Below are 22,607 nucleotides of genomic sequence, written 5' to 3'. Positions count from 1 at the left end.
GCAGCACAGCAAGACATGGAGGAATGTCTATTCTCCATTTAGGAATGTAAAATATTTTAGTCAAGCAATTTCACCAAAGTGTTCTCAAATTTATATTTATTTAAATACACATGTATTTTACATAAATTCTGTTAAACATTCAGACAAACTGTTTAGTTGGAAATGATTTTTATAAGTTTCCTTGATGTACGATTCATATTACACACACACACACACACACACACATATATATATATACACACATGTCTCATTACATACACATTGATTTTTGAAAGATCCCAATAACCTGATAAAGGTTTTAACATGACTTTTTCTACAGAAACCAGTTAACTGAACCGGGAAGGTTTCAGCAAGGAACAAAGCTTTGCTCAACGTTTTCACTTGACAAGGGAAAGAAGGAGACTGCAGCGACTTTAGAAACTTTTGTCGATCCAGAAAATGTAAAGTCAGAATAATATTTAGCTGTTTAATGTTTTAGATACTACTGTTTTTCAAGGTTAAGTGTGTGAGAATTACTGACATCTAGTGGTAAAGATGGGTACAGAACTGACTTCAAATGCTAAGTACTGTTGTGAATGGATGGTGGCCACCAGTGGCCAAATTTCTTCCAGACAGAGTTTTGTTTCAAGTGGATCCAGTGAGCTCAGGTGCAGTGTTAGGTATTTATATCAGTGTTTGTTGCATGCATGCTATCTTCTTTTATGTGCCTTTTGATGGTCCTACAGCACCTATCAAACAAAGCCGGTCTTGAAGTTTTGAAGCTCACACTTTACACATTGAGCTGTGTGTCCATTCAGAGACACTGTAGTGAAAATGGTGGCAGTATGTGGACCATGGCAAGTAAATATAAAGGCTCATTCTGAGAGAATAGAAGCATTACAGTTATTTAAGTAAATTAACTACATTCCAGTTATGTATTACATTTTTCTGTCACTGAGCTTTCATTTTGTCACACATTGCACTTTCATTGTGTTAGATTCAATAGTAAATAATAATTAGCTGTTAGATTCCTGGAAATTGAGGTGTCTCTAGTTAATATTTATTTTATTTATGATATTCTCTTGTCATGGGATTATTCTGTGTGAAAAAGGCCTTTGTTCAGAAAATTCTTGCAATATTATTTTCCAGGTTCCTGGTGTTGAAAAAGCTATTACATTGGAATTAATCTAACTTGCACAGTGAAGTGAAACTGTTAAAAGAAAACTTCCAGCTTGTTTCTAAGTTGGCAACTGACAACAAAAATACTGCTCTGGATAAGATTTGGTATAGATATTGAGGATAATGTTTAAATAAGCTACACTAATTTGTATAAATGAAAACAAGTTCAGTTTTAGGAGTCAGGCTCCCATTAATTTTCTGTCTCCTCGGGGCAAAGGTCTGCCTCTATTGTCCCGTAGCGGCTATGTGAGTGAACCTTTTCAGTGTTCCCACACTTTATCCTTTCACTGGACAAACAATAGAAGTGTGCCTCATTAGGCATCACATCAGACATGCATGACCTCATGAGGATGTTTGTTACTTTAAATCTTTGTACATTTAAACACCTGAATGCGATGCTGTATTTGAAGGATCTATTTAAAGTTTGGATGATTATATTTATTCATCTAATTAGAAAACCATCTTCATCAGCATAATTTTATACCATTTCCACCAGAAGTAAAACCACATTTAAACATTACTTTGCTCTCTTTAAGTAAATTGTGGATTAAAAACTGTTGTGTTCATTTCAAGTGTCACTTGCCGCCCACACATGCTCAGGATGGAAAACTGAATTGAACATGAAATTCAATTATTTTTCCTTAGCTAGGATATTCTTTTAAAATTTGATTGTTTAAATTGGATCACAGTGTATTAGCTTGAATTTATTATGTCTGTATACTACCTTGACGTGACCTCGTTGTGAAGCTGAACTGAATTGTTTGTGCAAAGTAAGCTATTTTTATTGTAATTTGTAAATCAAATGTATGTTTAATAAAAACATGTCTATTAATTAACTGAAAAGGCAAGAAAATGCAGAGCATCTGAATTACATCGTAACATAGTTCACGCTTGGTAAAACAAATTTTCAGGTGACAGTATTAATTTGTTTAACAAGACAAAATTGGAGTGAAAGAATTACATGGTTATTTAGTGACCAGTCATAATTAATTTAAAGAAAAGGAGAACAAGTTGAGACTTTACTTTATTCAGTTCTTTCTTTAACACTAGGTTATTGTGAAATGGTGAAAATGCTGTGTCATATCAGCTGTGACTGTGTAATATTAATTAAATCTGTGAATAGTGAAGGATTAATATAATGATCTTAGAACAGATCAGTTTTGGTGATCGATGAAGTGAACTAGATTTGAACAGAATGTCCTTAAAAAGGACCACAAAAAATTTGATTAAAAGCGATTCTGGTTGCGCTTTCTGGGCTTGTACGTGAGGTGGTCACCAACTTGGAGAAGTTGTCAGCTCGGCTGGATGGAAATTGACCCAAAATTCGGATCATTGGGAGTCGCCAGTGGGACCACTGAGAGACTTAAGGCAGACGAAACAGCTCTGGCCTGAACCAAAACAAATGCTGTTATCAAATTTGGCTCCCTGTGCTGGCCTTGAATGGCTGGCTGAAAGCTCCCTGGAATGTTTTGTTGATGGACGCTCAGTCCCCCACCCTCCCATCACCCTCTTCACGGGCGATGGACTTCAACCTGGATCAGCCCTCAAGGATGCCCCACTATCATCAGGTGGCAGAGACTGTGAGGGAGAACTGGGGCAAAGTTCATATGCTCTCTTCTACGCACACACATACATGCACCACACTCAAGTACACCACTACAGATACACCTCCCCGTTATTCACTGCCTTGCTGTCCTTCCACCTCCTTCCACTCCCGGGCAGTGGGTGATTGGACGCGCTCTGAGAATGCAGCTGCGTCTGCACTTGCTGCGATGGGAGACCCCCCCCTCCCCTCCCCGCCATGTGTTTCTGATGTTGTGATTGTCTGAGTTATGTCTGTATGTACTGAGGAGTGTTTTTGTATCTCAATAATGGGCCCTTAGGCCCAGTGTGGAGATGCCTTTTTTATCCTCTCTAGCTACATCTTACTCCCCCTAATGTTACCTTTCACCTATATCTAAGACAAGGAGCGCTGTAGAAATGGCTGCTCCGTCAGTATGCCTGTTCTGTTTGTGTCATCATATGTTGTTTTGTCTAGTCTTGGATGGGTTGTACTGAAAACATGAATTTCCCTGCAAAGGGATTAATAAAGTATTTTTCATTTCATTTCATTTCATTTCATTATTTTCCAAAGAGCTGACACAAATATCACCACTGCCATGATGCTTAACAGCAGCGCAAGTTACAAAGGAGTCATTAAAACAAACCTTTAGAAAGGAAAAAAAAAGTAAAGGATAAACATCCCAGTAAAGTAACAGATGAATCTGATTGTTTAAGGATTAAATTGGGATCAAGTGCACTCTGACAGATTGTCAGTAGTTGACAAGTTAGTTAAAAAAATAATCACTGCTGATGATTTCAGATTACATTTCATGCAGTATGCATGACACGATGTTTTCTTTCTTGGAAAAGAACAATGTTGTTATTGTCATCGTCATATTGTCCACAGGAAATGTCATTTTGAACAGTGAAATACGACAATCTGCACACACAGAAGAACAAATTTGTGAAATCTATGTTCTTAATATGTTTCCATTCATTTTAAACCCATGCGGTCTTCATAGCTTGTATGTCTCAAAAAGTTTTCTTTCATAGTTTGAAATGATACTATAGGTAATCTTATTCTATAATTCCCTCAATATAAATGCCATCATTGAAAGAAAATAACCAATATGGCCTTCTCAGTTTGATGGTGACAACTTCAGTCCCATAGTGTCGACCACATCCTCCAAGGCCGCTGCCGACTGGACTCTTTGTCTTTCATGATCTGGTCTTGTCTGTGTAGCTCAGGAGAGAAGTTAACCTTTCTGAGGTTCTTTTTAGAGGATGACTGCAGCTGGTTGAATTGGTTGAACTGTCAAGTATCCTTAAACAGGAAGTGCACCACCTGTTGGACACACCTGGAGTAGCCCTGATCCACAGCTGCTGAGACCACAGCTGGATGCTGCTGCTGCAGTCGTCTCAGGAAGCAAACCATCATCTCCAGGATGTCTGAATTTTCCAGCTTGTGGACTAAATGCTCACATTTCTAATTTCCTTGTGAGATCTGCTGCCTGATGCTGAGATCAAATTACTTTTATTAAACATAAAATGAAGAATCCAGTATACATATAGAGTATTCTGTTTACTAAAACAAATTTTATCCTGTGGTATGAAATTAATAAAGATGCTTTAAAAATATGTCAAACCGTAAAAAAATATCAAACTCTCTGCAGTCATATGTTCATTGCATAAAACAGAAGTTTATGTAAAGTTTTTTTTTATCATTTAATCAGTTATAGAAATTGTGTTTTGCTGAATTATTCAATTACTTTAGTTTAAATTAAGAATTATTTTGTCAGGACTTATCATAATAAGTAACTGATTTACTTGATTTTTTTTATTTAGTAATTTAACCTTGGTTATGTTCTCTTCACATCTAGATGTAGCAGGTTTGTCCTCTACAAGCAGAAAGTTGATCCCAGTTTCCCACACTCCATCTCTGAATGCTGTGGTCGGTGCTGGTCAGCAGATGCTGGTCATGTGCTTTAATCCCCATCTGGAGGGAAACTACATGATTGGCTGTCTGTAATATTTGATCAAAATCTTCACATATTATTAAAACCTCATCACTTGCCAGCAGGAAAACAATATCTGCACTTGTAGCATGTATAAGTTTAGAAAAGGTGAAAATAGATAAACTCATTTCAGTTTATAAATTTAACTGAGAGGTTGAAACAGCCTGCAATGAAAGTGCAAAATACTTCCAGATAGTCTTTAGCTGGAGTGTTTAAAGATACTCTTGATCAAATCTTTTTAAGACTCACTTATTCATAACTTTACCTCATTACCAAAGCAGGAAATGCATTGTTTAAACTATATTATCCTAATTCTTTGTCACTACGAACCTTGTCTGCTCTCATGCACTGCTGCGTTGATTCAGGTTTCTACTATCATTGTCTCTTTTACATCTTATGGCACATGTTGAAATGTTATTTTTAGGTAATCGTATTCCAACGTCTTGCATATTTTAATGATTAATTTTCAGTAGTTTAAAAAAATGTTTATTTGAAATAATAATGCTTCAGCAGAATTAATAGTATTAATGTTAGTAGTGAACAAATTCTTAACTTTGCTCCCACCATGTTTTCTTTTACTCTGCTTCTTCTCAAGACAAGGGTCAACTTCTGTTGACCCACAGGAGCTCTGTGAATGAGTTTCCTCTGCTTTCCCACACTTTGTCCTTTCACTAGCAGAAGTGTGCCTTGTGGTGCAATGTATAAGAGGATGAAAATAGTTGGTTTTTTCTTGTATTCTACCACCTGGAACAAAGTACAGCATAGATAAGTTTTGTTTCTCAAGTTAAGGTGCCACTAAGTATCTGCCACTATATCTTTTATTAGTAATGGCCTAGATTACAATGTTTATCATGTTTCTTCTTTATTTGAAAAAGCTTTATTCTTTTATTTTATTTGGTAACAATCTGAATTTGTATTTATGAAATCATTCATATTTCAGGTGTGAATGTACAGATGTGGACAAAAGTGTTGGTACCCTTTGGTTAATGAAAGAAAAACTTTTTGTCCAGGCCTGTTTCATGAGTTTATTTTTTTTTAAATAAGTCTGTTGAAGCATGGTTGAAAAGCAATGTCTGACTTTCATTGTTTAAATTTGATCAAATTTTTATTTATTACTTTTGGTACCAACAATTTTGTTTATGTCTGTATGTCATTTTTTTACATACAGATGTTGTAACATTGAAGTGAAAGCAGAGGTTTGCAACAAAAGATAATATATCAGATATTTCTTTTGTGTGCATCATTCCTTGTGTCAAAATCATCAACAGAGATTACATAAATAGTATCAGGAGTTTACTGATTGGTTAACTGACTGATTCAGCATTCCTTTTATATATGATACACATATAATAAGAATTATTATCTCTTGTGTCTTATAGTTAATATATTAATCATTTCCACCTCCCTTCTTCCCTCCAAAAAAATCCATATGTCTATAGGAATGTGTGTGTCTTTGTGTGGGGGAAGTTTCTCACATTCGGGGACAATCAGAGTGACAGACAAAAGAGGACTTAGATCTGTCCTGCCACCTGCTCAGTGGTCATAGTAGCAACGGACAAGTTAGAATTCAGAGTAATGGCTGAATGACTTGGGTTATCTCTGCTGTGTGATGCTGAGATTATTCATTCTGACTCAACATATTTATGTCCCATCATTACTATGAAATGATGGACTTTGTACATTTACAGTTAACCCATCTTAACTTCGTGCTCCATGTTTTTCGTTTGATCCTGATCATATTAATGTTTTTACTTTCCAAGGCATTTGTATAATGTTGTTTTCTAAAAATATATGTTAAAAGACTTTAGGTAAAAGTAATTTATTCACAATAAAAGCTAAAGGTTTATTAGTAAGAAACATCAGTTTACACTTTTTTTTTTTTTTTAATGTGCAGTAATGATTAAAACTCATGGTCAAGCTCTTAAAACTGCTGGGCAGGTGTTTTCTTTGTGTTATGGTCTGTAGTTATGAGCAGAAAGTTGCTCTCAGTTTCCCACACTCCATCTCCGAATGATGTGGTCAGTCCACAACAAAAGGGCTTTGAAAGCATGTTTTGTGATGCTCATGTGCTTCAACACAGACAGAGCGTTACGTCACCAAACCATCTGGAGGAAACCTATGTGACTGATTGAGGTTTCATAGATTAAAAGATATAATCCAACAAAATTATTTGTCAACAATCAAAATAATCTCCTTTTCTTCCGTTTGTGGTCACATAATGTTTAAATATTTAGTTAGTATGGATCTAATCAAATTATTAGTTGTCTTTGCCGTAAAGACAGCAGCTGTTTCATGAAGTGTGCCAAAAATATTTAAACAGGAGTGGGCTGCTGGTGTTTAAAAGGATGCAAATGAATGTGAACTTTGACTGTCTTTCACAGAGCTTCCCCACACCCTTCCCATTATTAGTAGTTTGGCGAGAGCTTTCTGAAGTTGGCATGTGTGCTGACCATTACCTCCACTGGTGTTGATCATGCTTAAACAACCTGAACAGGGGTCACATGAGTTTTTAAAATAATTATGTTCATTTCCTGTTGCTGCACATTGCAAATAGGACTGATATTTGTTCAGGGTAGAAGTGGGCCTTCTCAGCTTTCTTGCAATCTATCATTAAGCTGCCTCTTCAAGCTGAAGCATGTGACATTTATGACACATCAACTTTGATTTGGCATGTGGGAAAATGTGAGTAAACCACTTTGTTTCTAAAATAATGACACTAAGACATCCTCAATTGTTTTCATGACCTGTTCAAACACCTTTATATGAGTTATTAATAAGTCACTAGGATTAACGCAATCAGTTATGTAACACAGGATCTCTCCTTTTCCAGCTTTTTAACGATGCAAATTTAGAAAGAAAAGACAAGAACTATCACATCATGAATCTGTCCTTCATCACTACAGTAAAGCTGTGTATTTAAAGAAGAAAAACACAAGCACAAATCAGCTGACTAGATTATGTTGTTGTTTATTTCAAACAATCTCAATCAAAACAAGAAAAACTCCAACAGGAGTTACAGATATGTGATGGTGCATCACAACAATAACTTAGTAAAATTAAGACTGTTTACTCAAAGGGGAGTGGAGGTACAAACATTTAGTGATAAATCATCATTCACTATAAATTGATGTGAGCAAGTTCACAAATAAACTCAAAACATTTTCTTTAAAATGAAAAATTCACTGTTTTTACAGTTAAACAGAAGCACACTGTTAAGCTCCCCTTTTAGATAAAAGGATTAAAGAAATATTTCAGACCTGAGAATAGATCAATACTAAATCATGTATTTTATCAAAAAATAATAATAAAAAAAAGTAAATTTCTTTCTTCAAACATCGCTGCAGAGTGGAAAATAACAGCAAATGCTCTTGTTATATAGTTTGGAGCTCAATTATGCAATTATGCTTTCGCTTTAAATAAAATAAGATGCCACCTTTGCCACAATTTCATTATTTTACATGAAGCTGTGATGAACACACAACTAGTTAAAGAACTTTCTGTACATACAGAAAAAAATAATCTTTAAATTTCATAGAATTTAGTTCCAGTCATTTTGACCAACATGGTCTTCACATCTTGTCGTTCTCATAACAAGATGTTTTCTTTCTTAACATGAAAGATATTGTTGACATTTCCTCAGGAAACTTTATGTTGTGAAAAAAAAATCACAGGGTAAAAACTTCTGTAAACAGAAGAACAAGTCCATAAAATTACCAAGAATTCAGTCCAGGAATCTTTGACCAATATGGTCTCTGTTTGTCTGCTAGTAACTTCAGTGTGTAAGTGTCTGCCACGGCCTCCAGAGGGCGCTGTTAGCTGGACTCTTGTCTTTGGTGATGCTGATCTGGACTGTGGAGCTGAGAGGAGAGAAGTCAGCCTCTCTCAGGTTCTTATCAGAGGAAGACTGCAGCTTGTTGAAGTGGTTCAGCAGTCTTCTCTGGGACTGAGTCTTCACCTCCTCCTTGGACAGGAAGTGCACCACCTCTTGGACACACCTGGAGTAGCCCTGATCAACAGCTGCTGAGTCCACAGCTCGGTGTTGCTGCTGCAGTCGTCTCAGGAAGCAAACTGTCATCTCCAGGATGTCTGCTTTCTCCAGCTTGGAGTCCAGCTGCTGTTTTAGGAACTCTGGACCCAGGAGAGACTTGAGCTGCTCGATGCTGCTGTTGATTTGCTCTCTGCGTAGCTTCTCCACCAGAGGCTTTCTGAGCTGCAGAACAAGAGCAAAGTCATTAATAAACTTATTCTGGAGTATGATCAATGATCTAAACAAAAACAAACTTTAATGATTGATAAATAACATTTCATAACTCTCAAATTTACCCTGTTGTGCAGAGTCAGAAGCTACTGAGAGTTGGTCATAGCTGCAGTGATGGTTGGATCGCGGTGCTGTTGAGGTCTCTGTAAAGAAAACCTGATCTCTGCTGGTTTCATCCTTTCCCTTTATAGTCCCACATCTCCATATAAATGTGTGGGTCTTGCTCTGGTTGCAGTTTCTCACAGTTTCCACCAATGAAAGAGCCTGTACGATGAAAAAGACAACCTGGCCTGCCACATGCTCTGGGGTGATATCAATCAGAGACAATAGTTAGATCTCAAGGGAACAGCTGGAGGAGTTCTTTGAGAATCTGAGAAAGTGGTGACCTCGTAGATAGAGCAAATCAGTGTTTATGCTCATCAGCACATCACTGAATCACTGAACATCACTGAAGATCTTTAACTATTTGTATCAGTTAAGGTTATCGTGAAAAGTTTTATAATAATTTGCTGAGTCCACTTGAATTTTTTCTTTGTCAGTGACATGATAACATCTTAACTTAAATTTCTGACTTTGTTATTGCATTAAAAGCTGGATAAAAGTTTCATTTCTATCGAGAAGATAGGCAGGCAGCAGCTGCTGTTTGACATGTTCCAAACCCTCTTGGAGAGCGGTCGACCGCTGGTGGGCTTCATGATGCTAATCATGCTAAGCTCCGCTCTCCAGAGCTTTCCCACACTCTGTCCATTAAATTACATTTAGACATGTCTAAATGGACTGTTTTAAGATTCTCATTTCAAGCTGTTCATATTTATTTATTTATTTCCAATTCACAGCCTATGAACTTTTAACTTCACGAATCAAAATAAATAAAATATTAAATAAAACTGTATAACTTAGATAATTAAAAATCTTTGCCAAATACTCTCTATCGTGTGAGGTCCACAAGTGATACCAGGTCGTGGTCACTTCCTTTAAAAAGAACACAACGTGCATCATATCATTACTAAGCAGTTTGTTTATTCTTCAGTTTTCAGATGTTTTCACTGTAATCCTAAAATATCATATCTTCAGAAAGTTGTATTACAATTCCACTTAAAATGGATATTTAGATTTTATAGTAACTATTTTATTTGTACAGTACCTTTTGCATAGAAGTTATAAAGTATTTTAAAACAACAATTAACAGTAAGATAAATTAAAGTAAGATAACCGTAGAATAAAACAATATACTTTCATATAACAAATAAGAAAACAATAGCAGTGGTAATCATTTAAACTTGAGCCATTTATGAAGTGAGCGTAGCTCTGTTAAACAAAAAAACTGTATTAAAAGAAATAAAGAGCATATATGAGAAGTGTAAAGAACTTAAGCAAACAAAAAAGAAAAAGACCAAAGTTTATTTTTACCATCTTAAAGGAAAATCTTAAAACTGAGATTTTGAAACACGTCAGCAAGCTCCTGCTTTGATGCTCAGACTTCTGGTTAGGCTGCATCTCTTGGGGGCAAAGGTCAGGCTCTTTTGTCCCACAGCGCCTCTGAGACTGAGATTCCTCTGTTTTCCCACACTTTGCCCTTTCACTGCTGGGACAATAGAAGTGTGTCTCATCATACATCACATTAGACACACCGTCAGGACTCTTTAAAATTATCTGAAGTATTCCTTTTAGTTTATATTCCAACACATGAAACAAACCTGTGTCTCAACCAACGTTATTTATTTATTTTTCTAAACCTGGCTGATCAACTGCAAATGTCGGAACTTAGACTAAAAAACAAACTCTAATTCTACTTTATTAATACACTGATTGAAGTGGTTTAGATGTTTGTGCTTCAACAAGCTATCAGTGCAGTTTATGTCTTTGTTAAAATCATTAATATTTGTAATTTGGTGTGAATGCTGATTTAAATTAGTGGAAATAAGGGAAAACTATTCTGTTTTTATTAACAAAATTTAACGTGACACAAAAGTTGTTTTCATAAGGCATCATTTGTTTATTTAACAAGGCACAAAGCACCATCAGGTATGACGGCTGGAAGAAGGTGATGACACATCACAACATATTGTATTCAACAAAAGTGAACAAGTAGGAACAGCTGTCTTTATAAAAGACAAAGGATTTACAGTATCCAAGGACAAAACTCATTGTCCTTTGACATCCCTTTAAAATGAGAAGATAAAAGATCTTATAACAGATCACATTATGGCTGTAAATTACAACAAAACTTTTACTGTAAAAATGAACAATTTTAATCTTAAAACAGATTTTTTTCCATTTTTACCCAAAGTGAGGTAAATCTGATTCATGCAAAACATCCAAGAATTGAACAATAAAGATATTACTGTGTTGCACTGTAACAATGCACAATGAAGAATTAGTATATCAGACAAAAAGTGAAAATTCTGTCTGAGTTAGTTACTAAACCTTTTGATGAACAAAAGAAAATACAAAATTTGATCTGAAAACAGATCCTTCCTTCTCAGTGATTATTCACAAATAACAGATAACAAATGTTACCATATAATCATCAATACTTAACGTATAGAGACCAATAATAAGAAAAATGACTGATTCAGTTATATAAAAATTTCAGGACAAGTTTCTTTGTCATGAAATCTAGAAAAACACGTCTATTAAAAATTACCAACATGGTCTTCACATCTTGTCGGTCTCACAACAAGATGTTTTCTTTCTTAATATGAAAGATATTGTTGACATTTCCTCAGGAAACTTTACGTTGTGAAAAAAAATCACAGGGTAAAAACTTCTGTAAACAGAAGAACAAGTCCATAAAATTACCAAGAATTCAGTCCAGGAATCTTTGACCAATATGGTCTCTGTTTGTCTGCTAGTAACTTCAGTGTGTAAGTGTCTACCACGGCCTCCAGAGGGCGCTGTTAGCTGGACTCTTGTCTTTGGTGATGCTGATCTGGACTGTGGAGCTGAGAGGAGAGAAGTCAGCCTCTCTCAGGTTCTTATTAGAGGAAGACTGCAGCTTGTTGAAGTGGTTCAGCAGTCTTCTCTGGGACTGTGTCTTCACCTCCTCCTTGGACAGGAAGTGCACCACCTCTTGGACACACCTGGAGTAGCCCTGATCAACAGCTGCTGAGTCCACAGCTCGGTGTTGCTGCTGCAGTCGTCTCAGGAAGCAAACTGTCATCTCCAGGATGTCTGCTTTCTCCAGCTTGGAGTCCGGCTGCTGTTTGAGGAACTCTGGACCCAGGAGAGACTTGAGCTGCTCGATGCTGCTGTTGATTCGCTCTCTGCGTAGCTTCTCCACCAGAGGCTTTCTGAGCTGCAGAACAAGAACAAAGTCATTAATAAACTTATTCTTAAGTGCAAAGTTTGTGCTAAAAAATAGTTTCTAAAACGCTAAATAATTAATTTTCTCCAATTTACCTTGAGGTTCAGATTCAGATGCTCCTGAGATGTGGTCCTATCTGGAGTAATTGTAGGAGCCATGGTTGGATCTCTGTGCTGTAGGTCTCTTTGGAGAGAATCTGATCTCTGCTGGTTTCATCCCTCCTATTTATAGTCCCACATCTCCATATGAATGTGTGGGTCTTGGTCTGGTTGCAGTTTCTCACAGTCTAAACCAATCAGAGTGCAGAGAAAGACAGAATGAAAGTCCTGCCTGCCACATGCTCAGTGATCATATTAGTTGGGGTCAATTGTTAGATCTCAAGGGAACAGGTGGCATAGTAGGGGGGGGAGCAACACAGTTATCTACTAATCTAGAAAAGAAAAGATTCTGTAAACAGAGCAGGTCTGCTGTCTAATGCTAAAACCAGTGACTTAATGATCACATGCCCATCGTTCCACAAGTGAATCCAGATATTTGTCTGTAAATGTGTGTTACTTTAATGTAGAACATCAACATCTGAGTAAAAAAAGTCTTGTCTTATATTGTCTACACGTAAACGTATTTGATACATTGTGTTCTGATATATATAATACTGTCTCTATTTATCTATTTATTCATTTAACATTTAAACAATTTACTGGAGAGGTTATGCATGATTACTTGAAAACTGCAATGTCCTCTGGTCCAGATGTAGCAGGTGTGCCATCAGAAAGTTGCCCTGAGTTTCCCACACTCTGTTTCTGAATGATGTGGTCGGTGTGCTACAAAAAGGGCTTTGAAAAGGAGCCTGTGTGACAGATGCTGGTCGTGTGCTCCAACAGAGGCAGAGCCTCACGTCACAAAACCATCTGGAGGGAAAGTACATGATTGGCTGTCGCTGGGGTTTGATTCAAACCTATTTCTGTAGAAAAGTTTTTAGATTGACACCATCAACTTGATCAACATTAAAGCTGCGTAAAACTGTTGAGACAGCTGGCTGCAAAGTGTGCTGAGCTTTAGTAGACAACAATCAGCTGCTGAAGTGTCTAAACACTCACATCAATCTCAGTTGTTCAGAGTTTTCACACACAGTCAGTAGTGAGGGTAGAAGTATGTTACTTTTTTATCCCCAAACACATGATGAAATGAGTAACTTGGCAAACATTTCTTCACTATCTACAATGATTACAGGGCATTGCCTGATATTTATTTTAAACAATCTTTTAGTTCCTTTGACCACTAGTTTATTCAATTTAATCCAACCATATTTTAATAAAGCTTGCATTTTCATTCTACTGTTGACTAAAATGAGTTTTATAGAGAACAAACTTCAGCAGCAAGCAGGCTTAAATTTGATCCTGTCACAGAGACAGAGGTCAGCACTTATTGTCCTGCTGGGGCTCTGTGAGTGAGTTTCCTCTGGTTTCCCACACGCTGATCTTTCATTGCTTTCACTGAAAGAACAATAGAAGTGTGTCTCCATTCCCAGCACATTATACCAGAACAGTTCGCTTGAAGGTTGTTGTACTTGACCACATGAAATGGAGGACAGCTCCAGTATGGAGATGCTATGAAAGAATCTCTACCTCTAACTTTGTTTATTCCTTTAAAATCAGTAGTTAGAAACTATGTATTTATCCACTTAAAAAAAACAGTAAATGTTTCTATTTGTTCTCATGAGCCAGAATAAAAATAACACTTTAATCAAGCATAAAAACATTTTTTCTGAAATCAAGAATGTTTTTCATTGTAATTTTGCCAACCCAGATAGCTTTTTAATTGCACATAAAAAAGAGAAGAATGACAATCAAATGATGACTTTTAATCACATGTATTCATCAATCCTTTATTTCAGGGAATTATTCTACTTTGACAGATCAGTGTACCTTAAAAGAAGAAATTACATGTGAGTGCAAATATTTCCTTTTACATAGACTCAGACTGATAAAAACAAGATTCTTTATTTGGTAAAAAAAATTAATCTTCACACACAATTCAAGGATCAGGAGGTGGAAAAGTAATACAACAACTTGAAAAAGTTTTAAATTGCTATGAAATTTTAAAAAAAATTAACCAGACACAATTTTTTCAGCGTTTATACAAGAGGGTTTAGGCCGATGCTTTTTGACACGTGTTAAATCCCTTTGGAGAAAGGAGGACTGCTCGTGGGGTTGATGGTAATCATGCTCTGTCATGCTCTCCAGGGGTTTGCTATACCCCAGCCAATAAATCACATGAAGCCATGGGCATAAATTAAGATTTTTTTTTAGGATTTTTTTTAGTAATTCTAATTTGAACAAATTCTCATTGTTTGCTTTTTTTTTGCATACTGCAGATTCGCAGATTTTAATTTCAAGAACAGAAAAGATACTGAGTGCAGCAGAAACAGAAAATCCAAATTTTAATTTTTAAAATCCAAACATTTATTAATACTGTCTAACCTCTAAATGAGGTCAACATGTGACACCAGGTTAGAGACATATTTTTCAGCAGAACACTGACCTGCAACTTGCTGTACTTTAAAAATCTTGTAATCCTGAAAATTTCATTGAAAATAACCAAATCAAATGTGATTAATTAAAATTTGGAAATGTTAAGTGTACATTTTTATATTGAACCCTACTGACAGAAACCCTTATCATAATAATATGATTGCGATTTAAATTTTTTAGACATTAGAAAATTGCCAAAATTAAAAGACACATACATGTATTAACAAAACAGAGAATAAAAGGAATATATATGTGATCATAAAGTGATATTAATTACTAAAATGATCATTAGGACACACACCGCAAATCAAATTTTATTTAAACAAATACATGATCAAAAGAGTTCTATCATACCAGTATAGCTATGATAATAAGGATAATAATAAGGAAGTTTCTATTTCGGATGCCAGGATCCTTTTTGGCCTTGTGGGCAAAGGTCTGGATCTATTGTCCCACAGCGGCTCTGAGAGTGAGTTCCCTCTGCTTTCCCACACTTCGTCCTTTCACTGGTGGAACAATAGAAGTGTGCCACATTATACATCACATTAGATACGCTGTCAGACCTCCATAAAGAGGGACACTGGGTGGGGCAGCATATATTTCTATTAGGTGTGACTTTTAATCATAAAGGTTTATTATATTTGTCTAGTTTGATGTGTTGTTATCAGGGGGTTTATATTGCTAGTTTATACAGTATATCTTCATCATCATGTCATATTCAAAAGTCCTCCAGGTCATTTGAAAACATAATGATGTGGACTTGTAACCTGAAATTAAGGGTATATTTAAATTTATTTGTCAATTATGTAGTTTTATATCTTTTTCTTTTCTTTTCTTTTCTTTTCTTTTCTTTTCTTTTCTTTTCTTTCCTTTTCTTTTCTTTTCTTTTCTTTTCTTTTCTTTTCTTTTCTTTTACCTCTGTGTGTTCAGGACAGAGAACTACATCTCCTGTTCCACCCAAGGCATGAAAAGGAGTTTTCTTTGTGAGTGTGTGTGTGTGTGTGTGTGTTGGTGCATCCTACTCTACTTCACATTTACAGCTGTTTGTCATCTTAAAGTTTCCATGTTCAAACACATTAAAAAGGAAGTTGTTTTTGCAAAGACCAGGAAAAGTGTCGCACATAAATATCTACTGTATTTAAAAAAAGGATTTAGATTATAGGAAATAATGGACTGATAACTACACCTAAAGTGGTCATCTAATGTAAAAAGTTAAGCCATTTTTTTTAATGCAACAGCCTAATCTTGTTTTAATTAATATTTTAATCAGCATGATCCATCATTTTATGGCTTTAATCACAGCTGCACAAACCCTCATATTTGACGGAAAATGAGAAAATATTTACTACGAGCCAAATCACAGGTGTTATCAGCGTTTCTTCAGCTTTTTTGGCTGTTTGACTTTGCACATACTTCTTAGTTTTTCTAATCGTGACTTCAGTCTGTAGGTGTCATCCATGGCCTTCAGAGGGCGCTGTTTGCTGGCTGTCACATCTGATAGTTGTATGATTTTTACATCCTCTTCATAAAATATAAAACAATTTGGACCAACAGATATCACCACCCATTTAAGCTGTTGGTGAAATGAGCTTGTTTGAATTAACATTTACCAGAATAATCATAACGGAAATTGGGGCATGCAACCATCTAAACGTTTGGACTTTTTATGACTTTCTGCATTTAAAAGTAAAATGAGAACTTTTCCAGTTAAATAATTCTATTCATGAGTCCACAAGATCACCAGCATTGTGTTCAAATAGAATAGTACTAAACAAAGAGCACCACCTCAGTATAAGATAGGACAAAAATGAGCATTTAGAGAACCTGTCATTCATGAGGTATAAATACGCATTAGGAAGAAAATGCAAAGAAAAAGCAGCTGACTGTATTTTGTTTATTTTAAACAGTCTCAATCAAAACCATTAAAACTCCAAAACGAGTTACAGACACGTAATGATGCATCACAACAATAACTTGGTAAAATCGCCAAGACTATTTACTCAAAGAGAGGGAAGGAACAATTGTCTTTACAAAAGACTCCAGCATGAAGTCATAAATCATCCTTCTGCTGGTAAATAAAACACATTTCCAAATGAGAAAAGTCTGCACTTTAGAATAAATAAAAAGAAGAACTGATCCTGAAACATCATGTTAAAATCATCACTAAGTGATGGGAGCAGGTTCATGACAAGTGACTCAACACATTCTCTCTGAAAGGAAAACATGATTGCTGCTTTCACAGCTCAGACAGAAAGAAGCTGATAAGCTCTCCTTTTAGACAAAGGGATAAAAGAAACAATTCAGATCTGATAACAGATCAATACTGAATCATCACAGAGATCTTGTTTGTTTAGAAAACAGGACTTTTGTCAAAATTATTAACGCTCAAGACACAGCTTTGTTTCTTTCAACAAAAACCAGCCTAGAGTGAAAATAATATCAATTACACATTTTCTTTAGTTTTGGGCTCAATTATACATATAAAATAGATATTTTTCCCTTAAAACCATTGTTAATGGTTTCCATAATTTCAATATTTTACATGAAGCTGTGATGAACACACAACTAGTTAAAGAACTTTCTGAACATACAGAAAAAAATAATCTTAAATTTCATAGAATTCAGTTCCAGTCATTTTGACCAACATGGTCTTCACATCTTGTCGTTCTCACGACAAGATGTTTTCTTTCTTAACATGAAAGATATTGTTGACATTTCCTCAGGAAACTTTATGTTGTGAAAAAAAATCACAGGGTAAAAACTTCTGTAAACAGAAGAACAAGTCCATAAAATTACCAAGAATTCAGTCCAGGAATCTTTGACCAATATGGTCTCTGTTTGTCTGCTAGTAACTTCAGTCTGTAAGTGTCTACCACGGCCTCCAGAGGGCGCTGTTAGCTGGACTCTTGTCTTTGGTGATGCTGATCTGGACTGTGGGGCTGAGAGGAGAGAAGTCAGCCTCTCTCAGGTTCTTATCAGAGGAAGACTGCAGCTTGTTGAAGTGGTTCAGCAGTCTTCTCTGGGACTGAGTCTTCACCTCCTCCTTGGACAGGAAGTGCACCACCTCTTGGACACACCTGGAGTAGCCCTGATCAACAGCTGCTGAGTCCACAGCTCGGTGTTGCTGCTGCAGTCGTCTCAGGAAGCAAACTGTCATCTCCAGGATGTCTGCTTTCTCCAGCTTGGAGTCCGGCTGCTGTTTGAGGAACTCTGGACCCAGGAGAGACTTGAGCTGCTCGATGCTGCTGTTGATTCGCTCTCTGCGTAGCTTCTCCACCAGAGGCTTTCTGAGCTGCAGAACAAGAGCAAAGTCATTAAAAACTTATTCTTAAGTGCAAAGTTTGTGCTAAAAAATACAGTTTCTAAAAAGCTAAATAATTAATTTTCTCCAATTTACCTTGAGGTTCAGATTCAGATGCTCCTGAAAGTTGGTCCTATCTGGAGTAATTGTAGGAGCCATGGTTGGATCTCTGTGCTGTAGGTCTCTTTGGAGAGAATCTGATCTCTGCTGGTTTCATCCCTCCTATTTATAGTCCCACATCTCCATATGAATGTGTGGGTCTTGGTCTGGTTGCAGTTTCTCACAGTTTTGACCAATCCCAGTGCAGGACAGGAAAGAATAGAAGTCTGTCTCACCACATGTTCAGCGGTCATATTAGTTAGGCACAATAGTTAGATCTCAGGGGAACAGGTGGAGGACTCAAGGGACATGGAGAGAGACTTGTGGAGCTGTGTGTGAGTTTGGGAAAGTTCAGAAAGCTACTCAACATGATCTCTTGACAAAAGAAAGTAAAGGTGGTACCTCTGTATGGAGAGGAGATATGATGCTGAGATCAATGAATGTGAATGAGCACATGTTCACCATTTGATCACATATCTAAAACCATGATGTAGAAATAGAAAATAAAGAGGATTTAAATTATTTAGGTGGAGTTAATGATAAAAAAGAAGTTTTGGATCCATTTTTAAAATGGTCACAAATTTTTACAGATTTGTGAAAAGGAAATTTGCTTTCTTTCAGCAGCAGGTTTTTGAACAACGATCTAGCATGTTTGTTCCTTTTCAGTTTTTACTTTTTCTTCTTCTTTTTTTTTTCTTTTTAGATATGAATGTATGATCAAGCTTTTCAAAGTTTTTCTGGTGTCCAGATGTAGCAGGTGTGTTCTCTGTCTTGTGATAAATAAGTTTGGTGTGAACAGAGCGTTGCTCTCAGTTTCCCACACTCCATCTCTGAATGATGTGGGCAGTGCACTACAAAAAGAGCTTTGAAAGCAGCTTCTGTGACAGATGCTGGTCGTGTGCTCCAACAGAGACAAAGTCCGACGTCACAAACCATCTGGAGGGAAAGAACATGATTGGCTGCCTTACAGTTTCAGATCCTAAATCTTAGTCAAAAGAGCACAACTTGTCAGCTTATGCAATTCCATCTTCCAGTTATTCAGTTATGATTTGCAGAAGGTTTCAAGCTGCTTGATAAAACTTTTCCTTTATTAGGCATCTCTATACGCTTTTAAGGAAGTAGGGAAAGTTAAGCAGCTTCTTTATGTGGTGTCGCAGGTCCTCTTGGACAATTGTTGGTGTTGTTTTGGATGTAAATTTAGTTCAGCTATAAATCTCCTTTTCAGAACTTTCCCACATTTCAGTTCATAACGTCCTGTATGTTATGGGAAACCAGAAAAATCGGCATCATTAGGAATCATCACAAATATGGTGACAAAGAAAGAAACTTTTTATAACACTGTTTTGACATATTTACATTATGGGTGACACAATCATGAAATTTTAGCAGATAATGGTGTTTCATTGCACTTTTTTATGTTTCATGTAAAGCACTGTGTTTTGTTTTTGATTTTCCTGATGGCGTCTATTTCCAGTTTGGTCTATATGCTATTACAACTTCTACTGGGGAACAAAAAGGGAAGATGAGGAACACATGAAAGCTGTGTTGAGCTGTCCTTTCATGCATCCATGATCCAGAGCTTTTGCTTTTGTTTGTGATTTTAACATTTCCACTTAAGCATGGTGAAACTAATGAATTGCTTTAGTGTGGTAGTGATTTGCTGGAAGTGGTGATAAGTATGATTTAAATCATTTTACAGAACCAAGACTCAGGGTGAAAACCCCATTTTGATATAAGACAGGGAATTCTGGGTTTCTCTTCAGACTTTTCAGATGGGGAGCAAAAACAGTGAAATGTGCTGATAAAGCAGAAGAAGGCCCAGTCAGGAAGAGCTGTGGTCATCACTGGAAGATCAGACTGAGTGAAATGTTTGCTGAGGTGGGCAGATCTTGTTTTGTTTTTAGTTAATTTCTCTCTTTGTAATTCTCCAATTATTAATGTTTCTTTTGCACTTTTCTGTAATGCTTGTAATATTTTATGTTCAGCACTTTGAGCTGTCATGTTCATGAAATGTACTTTACATATAGCCAATCTTGCCTTGACTTACCATGCGAATAACTTCAGTGTATGTTTTTCTTTTTTGATTTTAATGCCACAGTAAGCCAACTGATCATTTTACAGTCGTTAGTTATTTACTGGAAACAACTATATGAACATGGATAAATAAACTAAATGCTTATTTGGCTTTAAGGCTTTCCAAACAAAAATCATTGTGGAAAATATGATGGGGGAAGAAAGGACATCAGCTCATGGAGAACAGGTAGATGTAACATTTTTGCCAGATTCACCCAACTGTGTTCAAACTGGAGATGATGACACTACAAACATGGTCACAACTGTCTCCAATAACTGCAATAACATGATTAACCACTCATTTGGACAATCCTGAATTTCATAGATTGTTTTCCAAATAATGCTATTTTACCTACAATGTCTATCCCTTCATATTTCTCTACTTTAAAAAAAAACCAACTTCTTATTATAAATGTTTACTGAAGTATAAACACATTTCTTATCCTCTGAAGCCTTCAATATGCTCCCCTCAACTTTTGAATTTGACAACTAGAACTTAGTAAAGTTTTAATAATATTCATAAACTCCAAAATTGAGTCTGACTTATTGTCACATTCTGCATAGATAGGATAAATAAAAAGACATGTTTTAGTTAAAATTTGATATCAGTCCATGTAAACAATCAACAGTGGATGTTGTGCAAAGATAATGAGACAACACATTAGTATCAGAGAGAAAAACGAATTATTATAAAGTGAATCTGTCTTTCAGCACAAAGACAAGCTGTGTATTATAAGAAGAACACATGAAAAGGCAGTTGATTAAATTATTTGTTGTTTATTTGAAACAATAAAGACTCCAACAAGGGTCCCAGACATGTGATGATGCATCACAACAAAAACTTGGTAAAATTTCCAAGACACTTTACTCAAAAAGAGTGAAGGATCAGACGTCTTTACAAAAGACTCAAACACAAAGTGATAAATTATTTTTCTGTTTTACATAAAACAGATTTTCAAATGAGCTAAAGCTGCACTTCATAATAAATGCAAAGTAAAGAAATGATCCAGCAAACAGATCACATTTAAACCATCACAAAGTATGGGGAGCAGTTTTGTAGTCAATAAGTCAACTCAATGCATTTTCTTTGAAATGAACAATTCACTGTCTTTACAGACAGAATCATGATAAACTCTCCTTTTAGACAGAAGAATAAACAAAAGCAAACTTTTTGATCAAATAACAGATCAATACTGAATCACTAAATAGATTAAAATCTAGTTTGATTTGACAACATGTCCCACCAAAGGACAATTAGATCTATTTTATCAAAATGATAAAATACTCTTTTCTTCAAATATCACCCTGGAGTGAAAATAACAGAAAATGTTAATTTTCTTTAGATTTTAGCTCAATATATCAAGGATAAAAAAGTATAACTACAACCAGTTAAAGAACTTTCTGTACATACAGAAATAAATAATCTTTAAATTTCATAGAATTCAGTTCCAGTCATTTTGACCAACATGGTCTTCACATCTTGTCGGTCTCATAACAAGATGTTTTCTTTCTTAACATGAAAGATATTGTTGACATTTCCTCAGGAAACTTTACGTTGTGAAAAAAAATCACAGGGTAAAAACTTCTGTAAACAGAAGAACAAGTCCATAAAATTACCAAGAATTCAGTCCAGGAATCTTTGACCAATATGGTCTCTGTTTGTCTGCTAGTAACTTCAGTCTGTAAGTGTCTACCACGGCCTCCAGAGGGCGCTGTTAGCTGGACTCTTGTCTTTGGTGATGCTGATCTGGACTGTGGAGCTGAGAGGAGAGAAGTCAGCCTCTCTCAGGTTCTTATCAGAGGAAGACTGCAGCTTGTTGAAGTGGTTCAGCAGTCTTCTCTGGGACTGAGTCTTCACCTCCTCCTTGGACAGGAAGTGCACCACCTCTTGGACACACCTGGAGTAGCCCTGATCAACAGCTGCTGAGTCCACAGCTCGGTGTTGCTGCTGCAGTCGTCTCAGGAAGCAAACTGTCATCTCCAGGATGTCGGCTTTCTCCAGCTTGGAGTCCGGCTGCTGTTTGAGGAACTCTGGACCCAGGAGAGACTTGAGCTGCTCGATGCTGCTGTTGATTCGCTCTCTGCGTAGCTTCTCCACCAGAGGCTTTCTGATCTGCAGAACAAGAGCAAAGTCATTAATAAACTTATTCTGGAGGTTAATGTGATTATCATGAAAAATAATCTCAAATAAGCATGTGTTGCTTCTCATGAATCTAAGATTTACCTTGTGGTTCAGATTCAGATGCTCCTGAGATGTGGTCCTATCTGGAGTAATTGTAGGAGCCATGGTTGGATCTCTGTGCTGTAGGTGTCTTTGGAGAGA

At 36.3% G+C, this 22,607-nt stretch overlaps 1 protein-coding gene and 3 pseudogenes across 1 annotated transcript; all 4 read right to left on the bottom strand.

Annotated features, from left to right (window-relative positions):
• Positions 1–8,487: 8,487 nt before the first annotated feature.
• Positions 8,488–9,532, bottom strand: LOC121636951 (annotated as a pseudogene).
• A 2,316-nt stretch (positions 9,533–11,848) lies between these two features.
• On the bottom strand, positions 11,849–12,496 carry LOC121637069 (annotated as a pseudogene).
• Positions 12,497–17,423: 4,927 nt separating this feature from the next.
• LOC121635276 lies at positions 17,424–18,329 on the bottom strand (annotated as a pseudogene).
• Positions 18,330–21,881: 3,552 nt separating this feature from the next.
• On the bottom strand, positions 21,882–22,607 carry LOC121635285 (transcription factor HES-5-like). Its single transcript, XM_041978422.1, has 2 exons — positions 22,509–22,607; positions 21,882–22,397 (listed from the first exon to the last, which is right to left on the bottom strand). The coding sequence occupies exons 1-2, from the start codon at positions 22,569–22,571 to the stop codon at positions 21,975–21,977; spliced, it is 486 nt and encodes a 161-aa protein (XP_041834356.1). The 5' UTR covers positions 22,572–22,607; the 3' UTR covers positions 21,882–21,974.

The sequence above is a fragment of the Melanotaenia boesemani genome, chromosome 3, assembly GCF_017639745.1.
Source record: "Melanotaenia boesemani isolate fMelBoe1 chromosome 3, fMelBoe1.pri, whole genome shotgun sequence".
Classification (NCBI taxonomy): domain Eukaryota; kingdom Metazoa; phylum Chordata; class Actinopteri; order Atheriniformes; family Melanotaeniidae; genus Melanotaenia; species Melanotaenia boesemani.
Note: the sequence above shows the minus strand (reverse complement) of the source record. Positions and strands in the feature narration are given on the sequence as shown.